Genomic DNA, 15,401 nt, shown 5'->3' with positions numbered 1-15,401 from the left:
AGAACGGTCTGTCCCATCTGACTGGCAAAAAGGCATTATTTTTCTGCTTTGGAAATGTAAAGGCAGCAAATGAGATTACTGTGGCATTACTCTTCTGTCTGTCCAGGGGTAAATTTTTGTTTCTGTTTTGTTGGCCTGAGCTGCTTATATTTTAAGGAGCAAGAGAAGACTATAGCAAATTGGCTTTAGTCCTGGCAGTTTCATGACGGAGCAAATCTTCATGCTGTACCAGCTTATTGAGAAGATATGCCTCATTCACATTGCGTTTGTGGATATTAAGGCCACCTTGGACTCTGTTGACAAAGTATTGCTTTGGCTGAACTTGAAAACTTGCAGGCCTTCCTTAAAAGCTCTGTAGAATGTTCCATCTTCTAGACGATGACTCCTCAAGCTACGTTCTTTGAAATGGGGAAAAAAGCCACCTTCTTTTGAATTAGGTCAGGCATTTGACAAGGATACATTGCTGCCCAGAACTCTCCAGTGCCGTTATAGGCTCTGTGCTTGACCAGAAACTAAGTAAATGCATTTTAGGCATATGCCTTGATGACAAGAACCTCACTGACATTGATTTTGTCAACAACATAGCACGAGTCATCTTATCAACGGACAAGCTAGTTGAGGCACTTAAAGCTCTGGAAAGCTCAGTGGCAAATGTCAGCCTGAAAATTAGTTGGCAGTAAAACCAAAATTCTAGCAGTCAGCAATTTCATATGCACTGCGGGCTCCAGCATCCAGTTGAGATCATCTGTGATTTCACCTACCTCAGCTCTAGTGTTAAAATGAGTGATATCAAGAAAACTTGAAACCTGCACTGCAGAAGTGTTGCCAGTAATGAGGCACCTTATCAAGAATGTCTTTTGCAAACTGAATAATTGTTTAAGTAGAGAGGCAAAGCTGGTGGTCAGTATTCTGACTTGTCTTACTGAAATATGGTCTTTCCCTGTCAAGATTGGAAAGAAGTTGGACACGGTTCAGATGAAGCATCTCCGAACGATCGAAAACATTAAAGCGTACGAATTCAAGTCAAATGAAGAGATTTATTTTCTAACTAAACAGGTTCCACTCACTCAGATGGTTGCCCAGTGCTCTTTACGGTAGTATCGTTATCTGCTCTGAATGCCTACCAACTTCCCTGAGAGAATAATCTTCAACTTTGTCCCAATGAAAGCTGGGAGGAAAAGGACCCCTGGGAAAATCTAGAACATGATGGCTGGTGGGTGTCAACAGACATCTGTCCCTCATTGGCATTTTACATTGTAATGTGCCAGATTTGGCTCAGGGTAGGATATCATAGAGGTGCATACCACATTCAATGGCCTCTGCGCTCTCCAGGTGATAGCATTAGAACTAACCAGCCAACCTAACCAATTTTGTACCTTTGTGGTTTGACATTTATTGTTCTTGCTTGTATATGCCAAAGTAGTGTATAACTCCTAGTTTTTTGTGGATTCAATACAAAAACAGTAGTGTCTGAGTGGGATGGAGGTGGATTTATGCTGGGGCAAGGCTGTGTGGGAGTGATTTTTAAGAGCTATGGTGAAGCTATGCTCTCTGGAAGTTGGCTGTATGGTTCTTAGCCTGAGGTAGAATATTGCTTTCTAGGGAGTTTAACTTAATGGGAGAGGAAGTTAGCTGGGATGAGGATCAGATGGGAGCAGTGTTATGGCTCTCCAAAGTGTCTGAGTTAATGATGAAGTACAAACATGTGGCCACAGATAGGAAAAAAAAAAAAGGGGGCTGTGTCCCCATTTGGTCAAGTGGCAGGGAAAAAACAGGATGGAATGATTAATAGATTCTAGGACTGGAAGGGACCTCGAGGGTCATAGAGTCCAGTCTCCTGCCCTCATGGCAGGACCAAATACTGTCTAGACCATCCTGGATAGATATTTATCTAACCTACTCTTAAATATCCCCAGAGATGGAAATTCCACAAACTCCTTAGGCAGTTTATTCCAGGGTTTAACCACCCTGACAGTTAGGAACTTTTTCCTAATGTCTAACCTAAACCCCCCTTGCTGCAGTTTAAGCCCATTGCTTCTTGTTCTATCCTTAGAGGCTAAGGTGAACAAGTTTTCTCCCTCCTCCTCGTGACATCCTTTGAGATACCTGAAAACTGCTATCATGTCCCCTCTCAGTCTTCTCTTTTCCAAACTAAACAAACCCAATTCTTTCAGCCTTCCTTCATAGGTCATGTTCTCAAGACCTTTAATCATTCTTGTTGTTCTTCTCTGGACCCTCTCCAATTTCTCCACATCTTTCTTGAAATGCGGTGCCCGGAACTGGACACAGTACTCCAGTTGAGGCCTAACCAGCGCAGAGTAGAGCGGAAGAATGACGTCTCGTGTCTTGCTCACAACACACCTGTTAATGCATCCCAGAATCATGTTTGCTTTTTTTGCACACTGTTGACTCATGAATGCTGCAGTTATTTGAGCAGTACTTTGTAACATGCTCAGGTGTGGTAAAGTCACTGTTAGATTTTCAGGATTAAACTCTGAGGGTTTTTAAACGGAAGCATTTGAATACTGCTCAGAGATGAAAGCTCAAATTGAATGAAATCCTCTTCCTTTCAGTTGGAGTGAAAAACAGAAGCGGATTAGTCCCAGTTGGCATAAAACAATTTCTGAAAATGTTTACTGGTGGTTAAAATCTTGTACATACAAGTCTAAAGTATGGAAGAATGTTCCGGGAAGAACAAGTTAAATTTAAAATTATTTTGCTGTATGGATTGTTATATTGTCCATAGAAGGACAATGCTCAAATTTCTGGTGATTCTTCCCACCCTCCACCCCCTCAGATATTATATAGTTGGTAAATAACCCAAAGCATTCTAGGCATTTATCTTTCCTTTAATACTTTGTCTTAAAAATAAATGAAACTGTTTTCTATATTTGCTAAACCAAATTACATGAGAGAACCCTTTTTTTTTATTTTTATCCTTAGGTATTCAGCCTCAATACCACCACCACCTTCTCCTGTAAAAGATTTAGGAATGGAAAATGACTGTGAGTTTTTAATTGATGAATCGGACGGTTTTTCTTTTACATCCTGGTTTTCAATTCCCAAAAAGAACAAAAAAATAGAGAAACAGGCCTTATCAAAGCCTGTGCCAAAATCTCAGCCTTCCGAAAGGAAAAAGGCAGTTGTACGAGAAAGCAAGAAACGCAAGGATAGAAAGGCACAGAATGAAGTACCTGTTAAACTGACTCGTATGGAACAGTCGAAAATGAAAACATGTGACGTTGCTGAAGTGATACAAGCTGAGTTACAAAATGCTTCGAATACAAATCTAGGTTTATCTGACAAAAAGAAAGATGCTCTTAAATCTGTAAGGCAAAGCAGTCCTCACATGGGTAAGTCATATTTAGAAAAAAGATTAAGATGTAAAGACTCTTTGGATTTTTATACTTGCAAAGGCAAATGTTGAAAATTGAATTGTTGTGATGAATGAAAACAATTAGTCTTTCACATTCCTTATTAATGGGAGATCCTTCTGCCCTTGATTTGCCTGTTCTTAATTGAATCTGTCAACAACCGAAGACTTTTTCCTTTGGTTTAGAATGGTGGTACTTCTACTGGGAGCTGATTTCCTTGGGGATGTTTTGATTGATTCCAGGGAATGGGGAACATAGGAAAATATTCCTAGGTCCCCTTATTCCTGAAACTGTCTAGGATTATTCAGCACTTGGAATGAGATGGAAGGATCAACTGAGGAAGTATGGTGTGTGTGTATGTGTATATATGGCAGTAAGGGAGGCAACGGCGACTCATTTCCCCCTTGCCCACTGCTTCCCTGTTGTCATGAGAACCAAGGAAGGTGGTAACATCTGTGTTCCGCTCCCAATTTTGTGGGAAGGAGCTAGAGATATGTGGTGTGTCTGCAGGGAATCAGCATTTGAGGAATAATGGGGGAGAGCTGTTTAAGAGGAAGAGTAGAAAGTTGACTTGGAAGCAGCTGTGGGAGAGCAAAAGTTGCTGCAGATCTTTCTAGATTAGGGTTTAGGACCCAGTAGATGAATGGAATGTGGTACACTGAATATTTACCACTGTACATAGAGTATTCAGTAGATAGTGCTGCTTTGAGAACTGTAAGTGAAAATCACCCACCAGAGGAAAATTTATGTTCATGATATTTCAGTTATTAATCTTTATATATAAGTTGTTCCTGTGGCATTAAAAAAGGAAATTAACGTGTTCATTTTTGTATGTTGGCAGAAGAGAGTAAAAAACACACACCTGGACAAAGATCCACAAGAACCCCAAACAAGAAAAATTCCACAGCCCTGAAACAGACTCAGCCCAAAAAATTCACTTTTTCAGTTTCCAAATCAGACACAGATATTTCTGATACAGAACAACCTAAACCAACAGAAATACCTAATGAAGATTTGTTTGCATCTTGTAGTATGACTGAGCAGCCTCAAGAGAAGGTTGTGTCTTCAAAAGAGGATCACAATTTTCCAAAACATTCCCAGTCCATTTTAAAAACTGCTCTCTCCCACAAGAAACAAATTGCTAAGCAGAAACTTTCAAAAGTTGCATCATCTAAAAAACTGGTAGAAAACCGAAGAAATAAAGTTAGAAAATCTGCCCTTAAATCCAGTAGTAGAAAATCCAGGGTACAAATCTCAGAGGAGAGTTCTGAAAGTGAGCCCATAGAAGAGGTGGATGAAAGAGATTTTTTAAAGTCAAACGAAGTGTTTGCACCTTCATTGCAACAGGGATCACTGACTTCTTCATTACAGAAGTCCCATAAATCCCCCAAACCTAAAAACCTCATACATTCACTGGAATCATCTGGTATTGTACATATCAAAACTCTTGCAAAATCTAAAAAACCTTCACAGATTTTCATAGACAATACAGAAGACTCTGATGAGGGGAAAAGAGCATCAGCTAAATCTCTACAGAAGACAGCTAGTCAGATTAATCAAAGAACAAATATGATTGATTGTTCAAATCCTGAAAATGCTGAACCTGGGAATACAACACATCACAAGGGTTCTTCTGGCCAGGACGTGGCAGAACAAAAACACAAGAAGTCAAATGCATCTGTGAAAACAAAATATAAAAAACAGAGTAATGTCCACCGATCACAGTAAGTGGTTTTGTATACTTTTTTAAATGAATATGCAGTGCAACTTAATTGTTCATAAAACATCTTCTGCCAAGATCGAGGCATTATTAAGGTATAGAATAATTCAGTAAAATTTCTGAAGAGCCTTAAGAGGAAACTCAGACTTGAATTTATATTCATGGCTGTTAATTTAAAAAAGTAATCAGTTGCATTTTAAAGGATGCAATCAGCTTGAGTTGGGACCTCACTTTTTTGGGGGGTGGGGTAAAATACTTTTACAAAACATAGGAATCTAGGAATTCTTATACCAAATAGGGCCAGTGGGCCTATCTAATCCAGTATCCTGTCTTTCAGTGCCCAGTGCTAAATGCTTTAGAGGAAGGTGCAAGAAACCCTATAGTGGACAAATATGGAACAACCTGTTCATAAGGGGGTGTTTCCTCCTAACCCTATTAGTTAGTGTTTGACTTATGCCCTGATCCAAGAGAGTTTGTCGTCCTTCTTGATATCTAAATGTTTTATTCTGTCTAATGTAACAGTTCTTCTTATCATATAAATGTCTAGACCTATAAAATACCAAATTCTTCACAACCAAGAGTGATAGAAATAGTTCTTTGGAAACTGCTTATGCATAGGGTTTTATGTTGAATAATATAGTTAAGCCAGACATTGCAGCATTCTACGAGTCTGACATCCAGATAATGGGGGAGGGAAATGTTAGAAATACATAGACACAAATTAAACAGTGCAGAAACTGTTCAAAAACAAATCAGATTGGTTAGTTTGATATTTTTCAAGGTGAGTGAATTTATATAGTAAATAGAAGATACCATGAAAAGTAAATTCCATTAATAAGTCATTATTACGGTCTAAAAATTAGCACTCACCTTAATCCTAAGTACCAAGAATAATGTCCAAAATATGAGTGACAAACATCAAGAGAAGTGACCAAACTATTCACCTTAGCGTTGGGCTTGAAAAAGCAATTTTATGACTTCCTGATATTACTTATTTAAAAAAAGGAATCTGTTACTTTGATCAGTTACTTTTAACAAATGTAGTAGGAGATGTCATATTTACTTTTGCACAATATTTACTTGCAGTGAAGTTAGTATTAGATTTATGATTGGTCATTATGCTGATGAAGCCTGGTTCTGATTCAGCCAACCTAACTTCTGTACTCTTATTTTGTATCAATATTTTCTAAAATTCCTTCCATATGCCCCTCTTTACTATAAAGAATTACTTTCAGTAAGATTACTAACAATTGCATCTCTTCTAGAGTCTCTCCTGCACCTGAGAAAAACAAGAATCATAGCAGGTAATTTCCTCTGTTGTGTGTAGAACTGTCATCTTAATATTTCTCTGCACTAAGAGACCATAGCAGCGCTGCAAAGCCTTCTCAGTAGGATAAATGAGCCATCACCAGGGTTTTGCTTTTTTTCCTGACTCGTTGCCTTGATCACAAATCAGATTGGCATTTTTAAATCTTGCTTGGTAAATAGCTGTTAACAGTAGTACCAATAATACTAATAGTATTATCTGCAGTATCAGTAGCATTACTATTGATGTAGAAGTATATTATTAATAGTAATAGGAGTCCCAACTGAGATTGGGATTATGCTAGGTATTGTATATATGCATATATCCTCAGTCAGGGAATTTAATATCAAAATAAATAATACAGGAGCTCATCTGTTGATTGTATTATTAATTTTCATATCTTAATTCAATGAAACTCAATATTTTAATTTAAATGAAGCTGCTGCAGAATTTCTGGTTTGCCACACCAGTATCTCAGAGTTCAGTGGGTGGAGTTGCAAATTTTATGTTCAGCTTGCTGTAGAGTATTTTGGTCATAATTTAACACAGACTGTTGGGTCCTAACTGCCTGGAGTTAGTGTAACCAGCAATAGGAAGGGAGGACGAGTGTAAAAATGATAAAACTGCTCCCTGAAGCCCTGTTATTGCAGTCTGATCTGTGGAGAACTCCTCTGACTTCATTGGGACTCTATGCAGGCAGGCTATAGGGCCACTGAGGATCAAGTTTCAGGACTGGGCTTAACATAGTCCAAGTTCCAAATGATTTTCTGTATTTTCTGTCCCCTCCCTACTCCTTTAAAAACATTTTTAAAGCACTTATAGATACCTATGGAACATTATGGGGAAGGAAGGAAGGGAAAGATGGTGAGGCACAATGATGAGGAGCAAAGAGTGTTGGCATGGAGAAGAGAAGGGAGTGGGGAAAGGTTCTTGGTGTCTGTCAGGAGGAGGAGAGGAGGAAGGGTGGTGAGAGAGATGGAGTAAATGCCACCAAAAGTCTGTCTGCAGGAAGTGAAGGAGTCAAAGAATGAAGTGCTGATTTGAAGAAATGCAGCTCTGACATCGGGAGAAGCTGACTGCTTTAAGGCTTTCAGAAGAGCTGGGGAATGTCCAGATTCAACTCCCGTCTGCTGGCAGCCATGTGACGGTGGGACCTGGATGGGTCTCCCTGTTTCTGGTATAAATGGGGGCAATGAGAGGTCCTGGAAGCTTGGCTGTCCCTCCCTTTCCCAGCTGCTGCTGACCTTAAACACAGCACTTAACCTTTGTACCTCCATTTCCTTGCAATAAAATGGGGACAATACTTACACACGTTTGTAATGTGCTTTGAGATCTACCAATAAAAAGGGCCATATAAAGTATAGAACTGATGTTTACTAGAGTAAACTGGTTCCTCAATAATTGTCTACGTGGATCCACACGCTTGAATGATGTATTCCCTGGCACACAGGCCCAGACATTCTGCTAGTAGCTAGCATGTCTGTTGGGCGGTGTGCACACACTGCCTAGTTTTGTACCCATATTTGAGGGAGCATGGACCCAACTGCCCTTCAATTCCTTCCCCTAAATCAAGGATCTGTAGTAAGACTCCAGAGTAGTGTCTGTGGTTTCAATGGCCTTTGCAGCTGTTTCGCTAGAAAGGGTTGTGTGGAGACTATTGCTTCTAGGTCAGGAGTCTTCTGTGGGCAAGTGCAAAACTTTCTCTTTATGGCTGCTCTGGGCTTCTAATCTGTCCCAGCTGTCTGTCAGTCAAGCATTTCTGTTGTTTGGGCAAAACAGTCTGCCAAGTTCATTGCATTACTTACAATGTGCTGGAGCATCTATAGATACCATGTCCTCTATCTTCCAAGCCCCTTAAGTACAGATTTTCTTCCACTCCAATTCTACAAATATTTTCATCAATTTAATTTTTAAATACCAGATGTGGTTTTGTTCCCATTTCCCCACACTAGGCTGCAAATGTACAATGGAATGTCTACATCCATTTCCACAGCCTCTTTTCCTCTTCCCTCATTTATGGTTTTTTATTACATTGACAAATACTTGACATCTTTAGAAGGACAAATTGTTAATGCATTATGAAAAAAAACTTTGAAATTTGATACTATTCGTTTTGTAATGTTTTTATTTTTCATAATTAACATTTTCACACCAATGCTATTTTTTTTTTAAAGTGGGCCTGTACTGAAACGTTATGTAAAATTTACTTCAAAAAATGACGAGCCTATTGCATGTGAGTGGGAGGATTCATCTTCAGGTAAGTTTAAAGGTGGCATTTTCTTTGAGTTCCTTTTTTATATACATGAGAATATTGGAAATTTAATTTAAAGTATTTAAAAAACTACTCAATTTAAAATTGCATGCAATATCATGAAAGGTTTTGGAGGAACCGAGAGGCTGAAGGTCTGTTCTTTAGTTGTGGGATCATCCATGAATGCGCTAATTTATGTATATAATGCTTTTTTCTTCAGAAAATGGGTTTTACCTAAATTTTTGAAATATTTTTGGTTTTGAATTATATGTAAATATAATGAGGCCAGAGTCTGGTGGAAAAAAAATAGCATGTGATCATGATAATCCCTATTTGGTGATTTATATTGCATTTTTCAGATAAATCTATAGCCTTGGATGGTGATGCAAGTGAATTTTTGTCAAACACACAACTAAAGCATAAACTAGGTAAGGTTATTTTTTAAGTTCCTTTATGTAAATGCATGAAATACAATTAGGCTTTCAATTTTGCAATAAATTATGTGCAATAAAGACCCACAAAACTCTTGTGGGGAAAAATAAGTAGCATGCTGTTCATTTTCTCTTTTATATTATGATTGTATGGTAATCCCAATCAGATTATGGTCCCATTATGCAAACACAGAAAGGTGTAATCCCAAAGAGCCTACCATCAAGATGAAAAACATGTCAAGGGTGGGAGAATGGAATGCAACAAACAAGCAGAAGTGGTCATGATGGTGATAGGCAAGACTTGTTAGTTCCATCTTTTAAAAACATAATTAACCCATGTCTAATTTTTAAAATAAATTTAAACTCTGGCCTTAAATATAAAAATATATAGTCTAAATTTTGAACTTTCTCTTTTTTGGTTATATTCAACAATTTTCTTTTTAGCCTCACCATGCTAATGTTAATGTTTAGTTATCACTATTTTATCTTGTTTTACCCCTTTCATTTTTATTTCATTGTTTAAAACTCTGGTCTTGTATGTCTTAAAAATTATTTTAGACATGTGGATTTTGGTATTTAACATTTGCCACTTTCTGTTATAAATATTATAAATTGTGTTGTCTAACTCCAAGGCCTGGTCTACATGGGGGGTGTGTGTGTGTGTGTCTATCTAAGTTATGCAACTTCAGCTACATGAATAATGTAGCTGAAGTAGACTCTGCCTGCTCCTCTCACCAAGCTGGAGTACAGGAGTCAACGGGAGAGCGCTTGGGGGTCGATTTATCGCATCTAGACTAGACGCAATAAATCGACCCCCGCTGGATCGATCGCTGCCCGCCGATCTGACAGGTAGTGAAGACATACCCTAACTTCTCTGTATATTTTAAAGCTCTTACCCTCTTGTCTTTAAATTAAGCCTTGGCCATTTATTCTTTTCATTTAACCAATGCCTTATGTTCCTACTCCATGACGTGCTTTCGGATGTAGCGAGAGCTCTGACTCCCTGTTGTATAGTCCAAGGTTTATAGTAGTCCATGTTGACTGTTACTTATCAGCTTATTTTCTTCTAGATGCTTACAACTTCACTTATTTGTTCCATTATCTTTCTGGGTACCAGGATTAAGTTGACTGGTCTATAATTCCCTTATTCCCCTTTTTATAGACAGGTACTATATTTGCCCTTTTCCAGTTCTGTAGGATCTCTCCTGTCTGAGTTTTCAAAGATAATCGCTCATGGCTCAAAGATCTCTTCAGCCAGTTCCTTAAGTATTCTAGGATAGTGTTTTTTTTTTTTTGGTCAGGCCCTGCTGACTTGAAGACACTAACTTGTCTAAGTCAGTCTTAACTTATTCTTTCCCTATTTTAGCCTCAGGTCCTACCCATTTACACTGATGTTCACTATGTTAGTCATCTGATCATCACTACCTTTTTGGTTAAAAGTGAAACAAAAAGGCATTTAACACTTCGGCTATTGCTGCATTTTCTGTTGTCTTTCCTTCCTCATTGAATAATGGACCTACTCTCTTTGGTCTTCCTCTTGCTTCTAGTGTATTATAGCCTCTTCACTACTCTTACTATTTGAACCCATTTTGTGATATGCCTCAGAAGGTTGCTGAGATAAATTGAATGAAATGTAATAGAAAACCAGTATGGGGAAATATTGGACAGATAGGGTGAAATATCTATGTGGTACATGTGCATGTGAAATATGATTGGCAACGCTTGTTTTCTTGCGCAGTCATAAAAGCAATGTGTTATAGCCGAAGTGTTAAGGATATGATGAATATTCTGTATTAGCCTAATAAATAGTGCTATTGGTTTAATATCAGTATTCTGTTAAACACTATTATGATAAAAACTTGACTAATAAATAGTTCCATGTTAATTAATGTTGTAATCTCTGAGCTTCTGATGGTGAAAACAGTTGTTGAACACTATTCAAATGTTGCCGGTCCTGGTATGCTTGCCAGTAGACCTGCATTTTGCATATTATCCAGAAAATTGGCTGTATTTTTTTTGTTTTTAAAGGCCTGGTTGAAAGCTAAACAATATGCAATAATTTTGCAAATGAGTGCATATTTTGTAAAGCAACAGTCTCTCACGCTAGTGAAATTTCAGCCTATGCTACAGTCACCAGATTGAAATATGCACAATAGAAAACAAATCCCTACAAAATTTGTAAAATATCTTATGCTGTGGGGAGTGACAGCTTACTTTAGAGTCTGTCTTCAACAGGGGTAATGATTCAGAGGAAATATTTAGAGTGTGTTGGACTTCTACTGATAACTTCTGGGTTTATTTTATCCAATATGAATTATTTTTTTCTTTAAATCTGTTTTAGTAATGCCATCCCAAACACCCAATGTTCGTCGGACAAAAAGAATACGACTAAAGCCTTTGGAGTATTGGCGAGGGGAGCGTGTGAACTATATGATGAGACCTTCAGGTATTGTTTCTATATATATTTCTGCTTGTCTTTAATTTTAATTCAGTGCATTATCAGAGTATATATCGGGAACTGTCACAGATTGAAGTGTCACTAGAGGAGGTTTTGGAATTAATTGATAAACTCAACATTAACAAGTCACCGGGACCAGATGGCATTCACCCAAGAGTTCTGAAAGAACTCAAATGTGAAGTTGCGGAACTATTAACTAAGGTTTGTAACCTGTCCTTTAAATCGGCTTCGGTACCCAATGACTGGAAGTTAGCTAATGTAACGCCAATATTTAAAAAGGGCTCTAGGGGTGATCCTGGCAATTACAGACCGGTAAGTCTAACGTCGGTACCGGGCAAATTAGTTGAAACAATAGTAAAGAATAAAATTGTCAGACACATAGAAAAACATAAACTCTTGAGCAATAGTCAACATGGTTTCTGTAAAGGGAAATCGTGTCTTACTAATCTATTAGAGTTCTTTGAAGGGGTCAACAAACATGTGGACAAGGGGGATCCGGTGGACATAGTGTACTTAGATTTCCAGAAAGCCTTTGACAAGGTCCCTCACCAAAGGCTCTTACGTAAATTAAGCTGTCATGGGATAAAAGGAAAGGTCCTTTCATGGATTGAGAACTGGTTAAAGGACAGGGAACAAAGGGTAGGAATTAATGGTAAATTCTCAGAATGGAGAGGGGTAACTAGTGGTGTTCCCCAAGGGTCAGTCCTAGGACCAATCCTATTCAATTTATTCATAAATGATCTGGAGAAAGGGGTAAACAGTGAGGTGGCAAAGTTTGCAGATGATACTAAACTACTCAAGATAGTTAAGACCAAAGCAGATTGTGAAGAACTTCAAAAAGATCTCACAAAACTAAGTGATTGGGCAACAAAATGGCAAATGAATTTTAATGTGGATAAATGTAAAGTAATGCACATTGGAAAAAATAACCCCAACTATACATACAACATGATGGGGGCTAATTTAGCTACAACGAGTCATGAAAAAGATCTTGGAGTTATCGTGGATAGTTCTCTAAAGATGTCCACGCAGTGTGCAGAGGCGGTCAAAAAAGCAAACAGGATGTTAGGAATCATTAAAAAGGGGATAGAGAATAAGACTGAGAATATATTATTGCCCTTATATAAATCCATGGTACGCCCACATCTCGAATACTGTGTACAGATGTGGTCTCCTCACCTCAAAAAAGATATTCTAGCACTAGAAAAGGTTCAGAAAAGAGCAACTAAAATGATTAGGGGTTTAGAGAGGGTCCCATATGAGGAAAGATTAAAGAGGCTAGGACTCTTCAGTTTGGAAAAGAGAAGACTAAGGGGGGACATGATAGAGGTATATAAAATCATGAGTGATGTTGAGAAAGTGGATAAGGAAAAGTTATTTACTTATTCCCATAATACAAGAACTAGGGGTCACCAAATGAAATTAATAGGCAGCAGGTTTAAAACAAATAAAAGGAAGTTCTTCTTCATGCAGCGCACAGTCAGCTTGTGGAACTCCTTACCTGAGGAGGTTGTGAAGGCTAGGACTATAACAATGTTTAAAAGGGGACTGGATAAATTCATGGTGGCTAAGTCCATAAATGGCTATTAGCCAGGATGGGTAAGAATGGTGTCCCTAGCCTCTGTTCGTCAGAGGATGGAGATGGATGGCAGGAGAGAGATCACTTGATCATTGCCTGTTAGGTTCACTCCCTCAGGGGCACCTGGCATTGGCCACTGTCGGTAGACAGATACTGGGCTAGATGGACCTTTGGTCTGACCCGGTACGGCCTTTCTTATGTTCTTATGGGACATATTCTTCTCCTTAAAACATTAATAACTAGAATTAATGTCATAAGTTTGCTACATACCCTCAGAAAGCAAAGCTGCCCATTCTGTACTTCTGTATGTTAATGTTGTATTCCTAAAGGGGAGAATAAAGTGATTTCTCTAAATCTGTATTCTCCTACAATATAGAATCATGAAGGTAAGAGAAGGAAAAGACCTGTTAGGCTGACTCTGATCCTTCTTCCAATGCAGAATTATTTTTCTGTGTCTCTTGTTCTAATTCATCCAGTCTAATTTAAAATCTCGCAAGTAATGGAATACATCTCACTATCAAGGACTTTTGCATTGCACATCAGCCTACATTTTTCCTTAGTTTAATCACACTGTCTGTGATTACATTAAATTTTCTCCATCCTTGTTTTTTTAAATAGTTGACTTGTCTTACTTACGTATTACATACCTAGAGGTGTGGCCAGATTTTTGAAAGAACTCAGCTGCATTTGCTCTCCATGGGAGCTGCTTGATCCTGAGGGTTTTTTTTTTTTAAAGTCTGGCTACTTTGCTTTAGGTGTCCTGTAAGAGTGCAAAGCAGTTTTGAAAATCAGCCCAAACTGTTCTGAATGTCTGGCCTACATATCTTAGGTTTTAGTCTTTCTGGATAGATCAGTCTTCCATGCTCTTGGATTATTTTTCTTGCTTTTAGAATCATAGAAATGTAGGACTGTAAGGGACCTTGAGAGGTCATCTAGTTCAGCTTCCCCTGGCTGAGGCAGAACCTACCAGAACAGTCCCTGATACGTGTTTGTCTAACCTGTTCTTAAAACCTCCAGTGATGGGAATTCCATAACCTCTCTTGGAAGCCTGTTGGAGTACTTAATGATGCTTATATTGGGAAAACCTTTCTAAATAGCTAACCTACATCTCCCTTGCTATTGATTAAGCTGATTACTTCTTGTCCTACCTTCAGTGGACTTGGAGAACAATTGATCACTCTCCCCTTTATAAAAGCCCATAACGGATTTGAAGATTGTTGTCAAGGTCTCACCCGCAATCTTCTGTTCTCAAGACTAAATGTACCCAATTTTTTAATGTTTCCTCATAGGTCAGGCTTTCTAAAACTTTTATAATTTGTATTACTTGCCCTGGAGTCTGTCAAGTTTGTCAATATCTTTCTTAGGGTGCCCAGAACTGGACACAATACTCCAGCAGAGGTCTTACCAGTGCTGAGTAGAGTGAGACCGTTACCTCCAGTGTCTTCCATATGACACTCTGGTTAAAATACCCCAGAAAGATATTTGTTTTGTTTTTTTACAGTTGTATCACAATATTGGCTTATATTCAGTTTGTGATCCACTATAACTCCCAGAGCCTTTTCAGCAGTGCCTTATTCCCCATTTTGTAGTTGTACATTTGATTTTTTTCCCCCTCTGAAGTGTAATATTTGGTACATGTCTTTGTTGAATTTCATCCTATTTATTTCAGATCATTTCTCCAGTTTGTCAAGATCATTTTGAATTCCAATGTTGGCCTCCGAAGTACTTGCAACCCCTCCTAGCTTGATGGCATCTGCAAATTTTATAAGCATAGTCTCCACTTTATTATCCAAAAAGAAGGGGCACCTTAGAGTAATTCATAAAAATGGTTAGTACCAGACCCAAGACAGTCCTGTGTGCGACCCCTACTAGATACATCCTCCCAGTTTGACAGTGAACCATTGATAGCTACTCTTTGACTATGGTCTTTCAATCAGTTGTGCACCACCTTATAGTAATTCATCTGACCACATTTCCCTAGTTTGCTTATGAGACTATGTCAAAAGCCTTTCTTCAGTAGGCACCCTTCAGTCTCAAGAGACCCTGGATATGGACCCCTGAGAGGTAAAGCCTTACTAAAATCAAGATATATCAAGTCTGTTGCTTCTCCCCCATCTGGTTGGCCAGTAACAGTATCCAAGAAGGAAACTAGGTTGGTTTGTCATAATTTGTTCTTGATAAATTCATGTTGTATATTACTTACTACCCTATTATCCTTTAGGTGCTTACAAATTGATTTATAATTTTTTCCAGTATTTTTCCAGGTATCAAAGTTAGGCTGA

General features: G+C 38.3%; 1 protein-coding gene across 2 annotated transcripts in view; it reads left to right on the top strand.

Moving 5' to 3' along the window:
- Positions 1–15,401, top strand: part of CENPC (centromere protein C) — a 74,187-nt gene that overhangs the window by 14,980 nt on the left and 43,806 nt on the right. Inside the window, exons 8-13 of one of the 2 annotated variants that reach the window (XM_045019615.1) lie at positions 2,944–3,353; positions 4,219–5,098; positions 6,360–6,398; positions 8,575–8,657; positions 9,011–9,079; positions 11,424–11,528. In XM_045019615.1, the coding sequence (XP_044875550.1) occupies positions 2,944–3,353; positions 4,219–5,098; positions 6,360–6,398; positions 8,575–8,657; positions 9,011–9,079; positions 11,424–11,528 (1,586 nt within the window). Of the gene's footprint in view, positions 1–2,943; positions 3,354–4,215; positions 5,099–6,359; positions 6,399–8,574; positions 8,658–9,010; positions 9,080–11,423; positions 11,529–15,401 lie in introns of both variants that reach the window. The other variant, XM_045019614.1, reaches the window with a different exon arrangement.

This window comes from Mauremys mutica, chromosome 5, assembly GCF_020497125.1.
Source record: "Mauremys mutica isolate MM-2020 ecotype Southern chromosome 5, ASM2049712v1, whole genome shotgun sequence".
Classification (NCBI taxonomy): Eukaryota; Metazoa; Chordata; order Testudines; family Geoemydidae; genus Mauremys; species Mauremys mutica.
The sequence above is the reverse complement of the archived record's forward strand: the minus strand, read 5'-3'. Positions and strand labels throughout refer to the sequence as shown.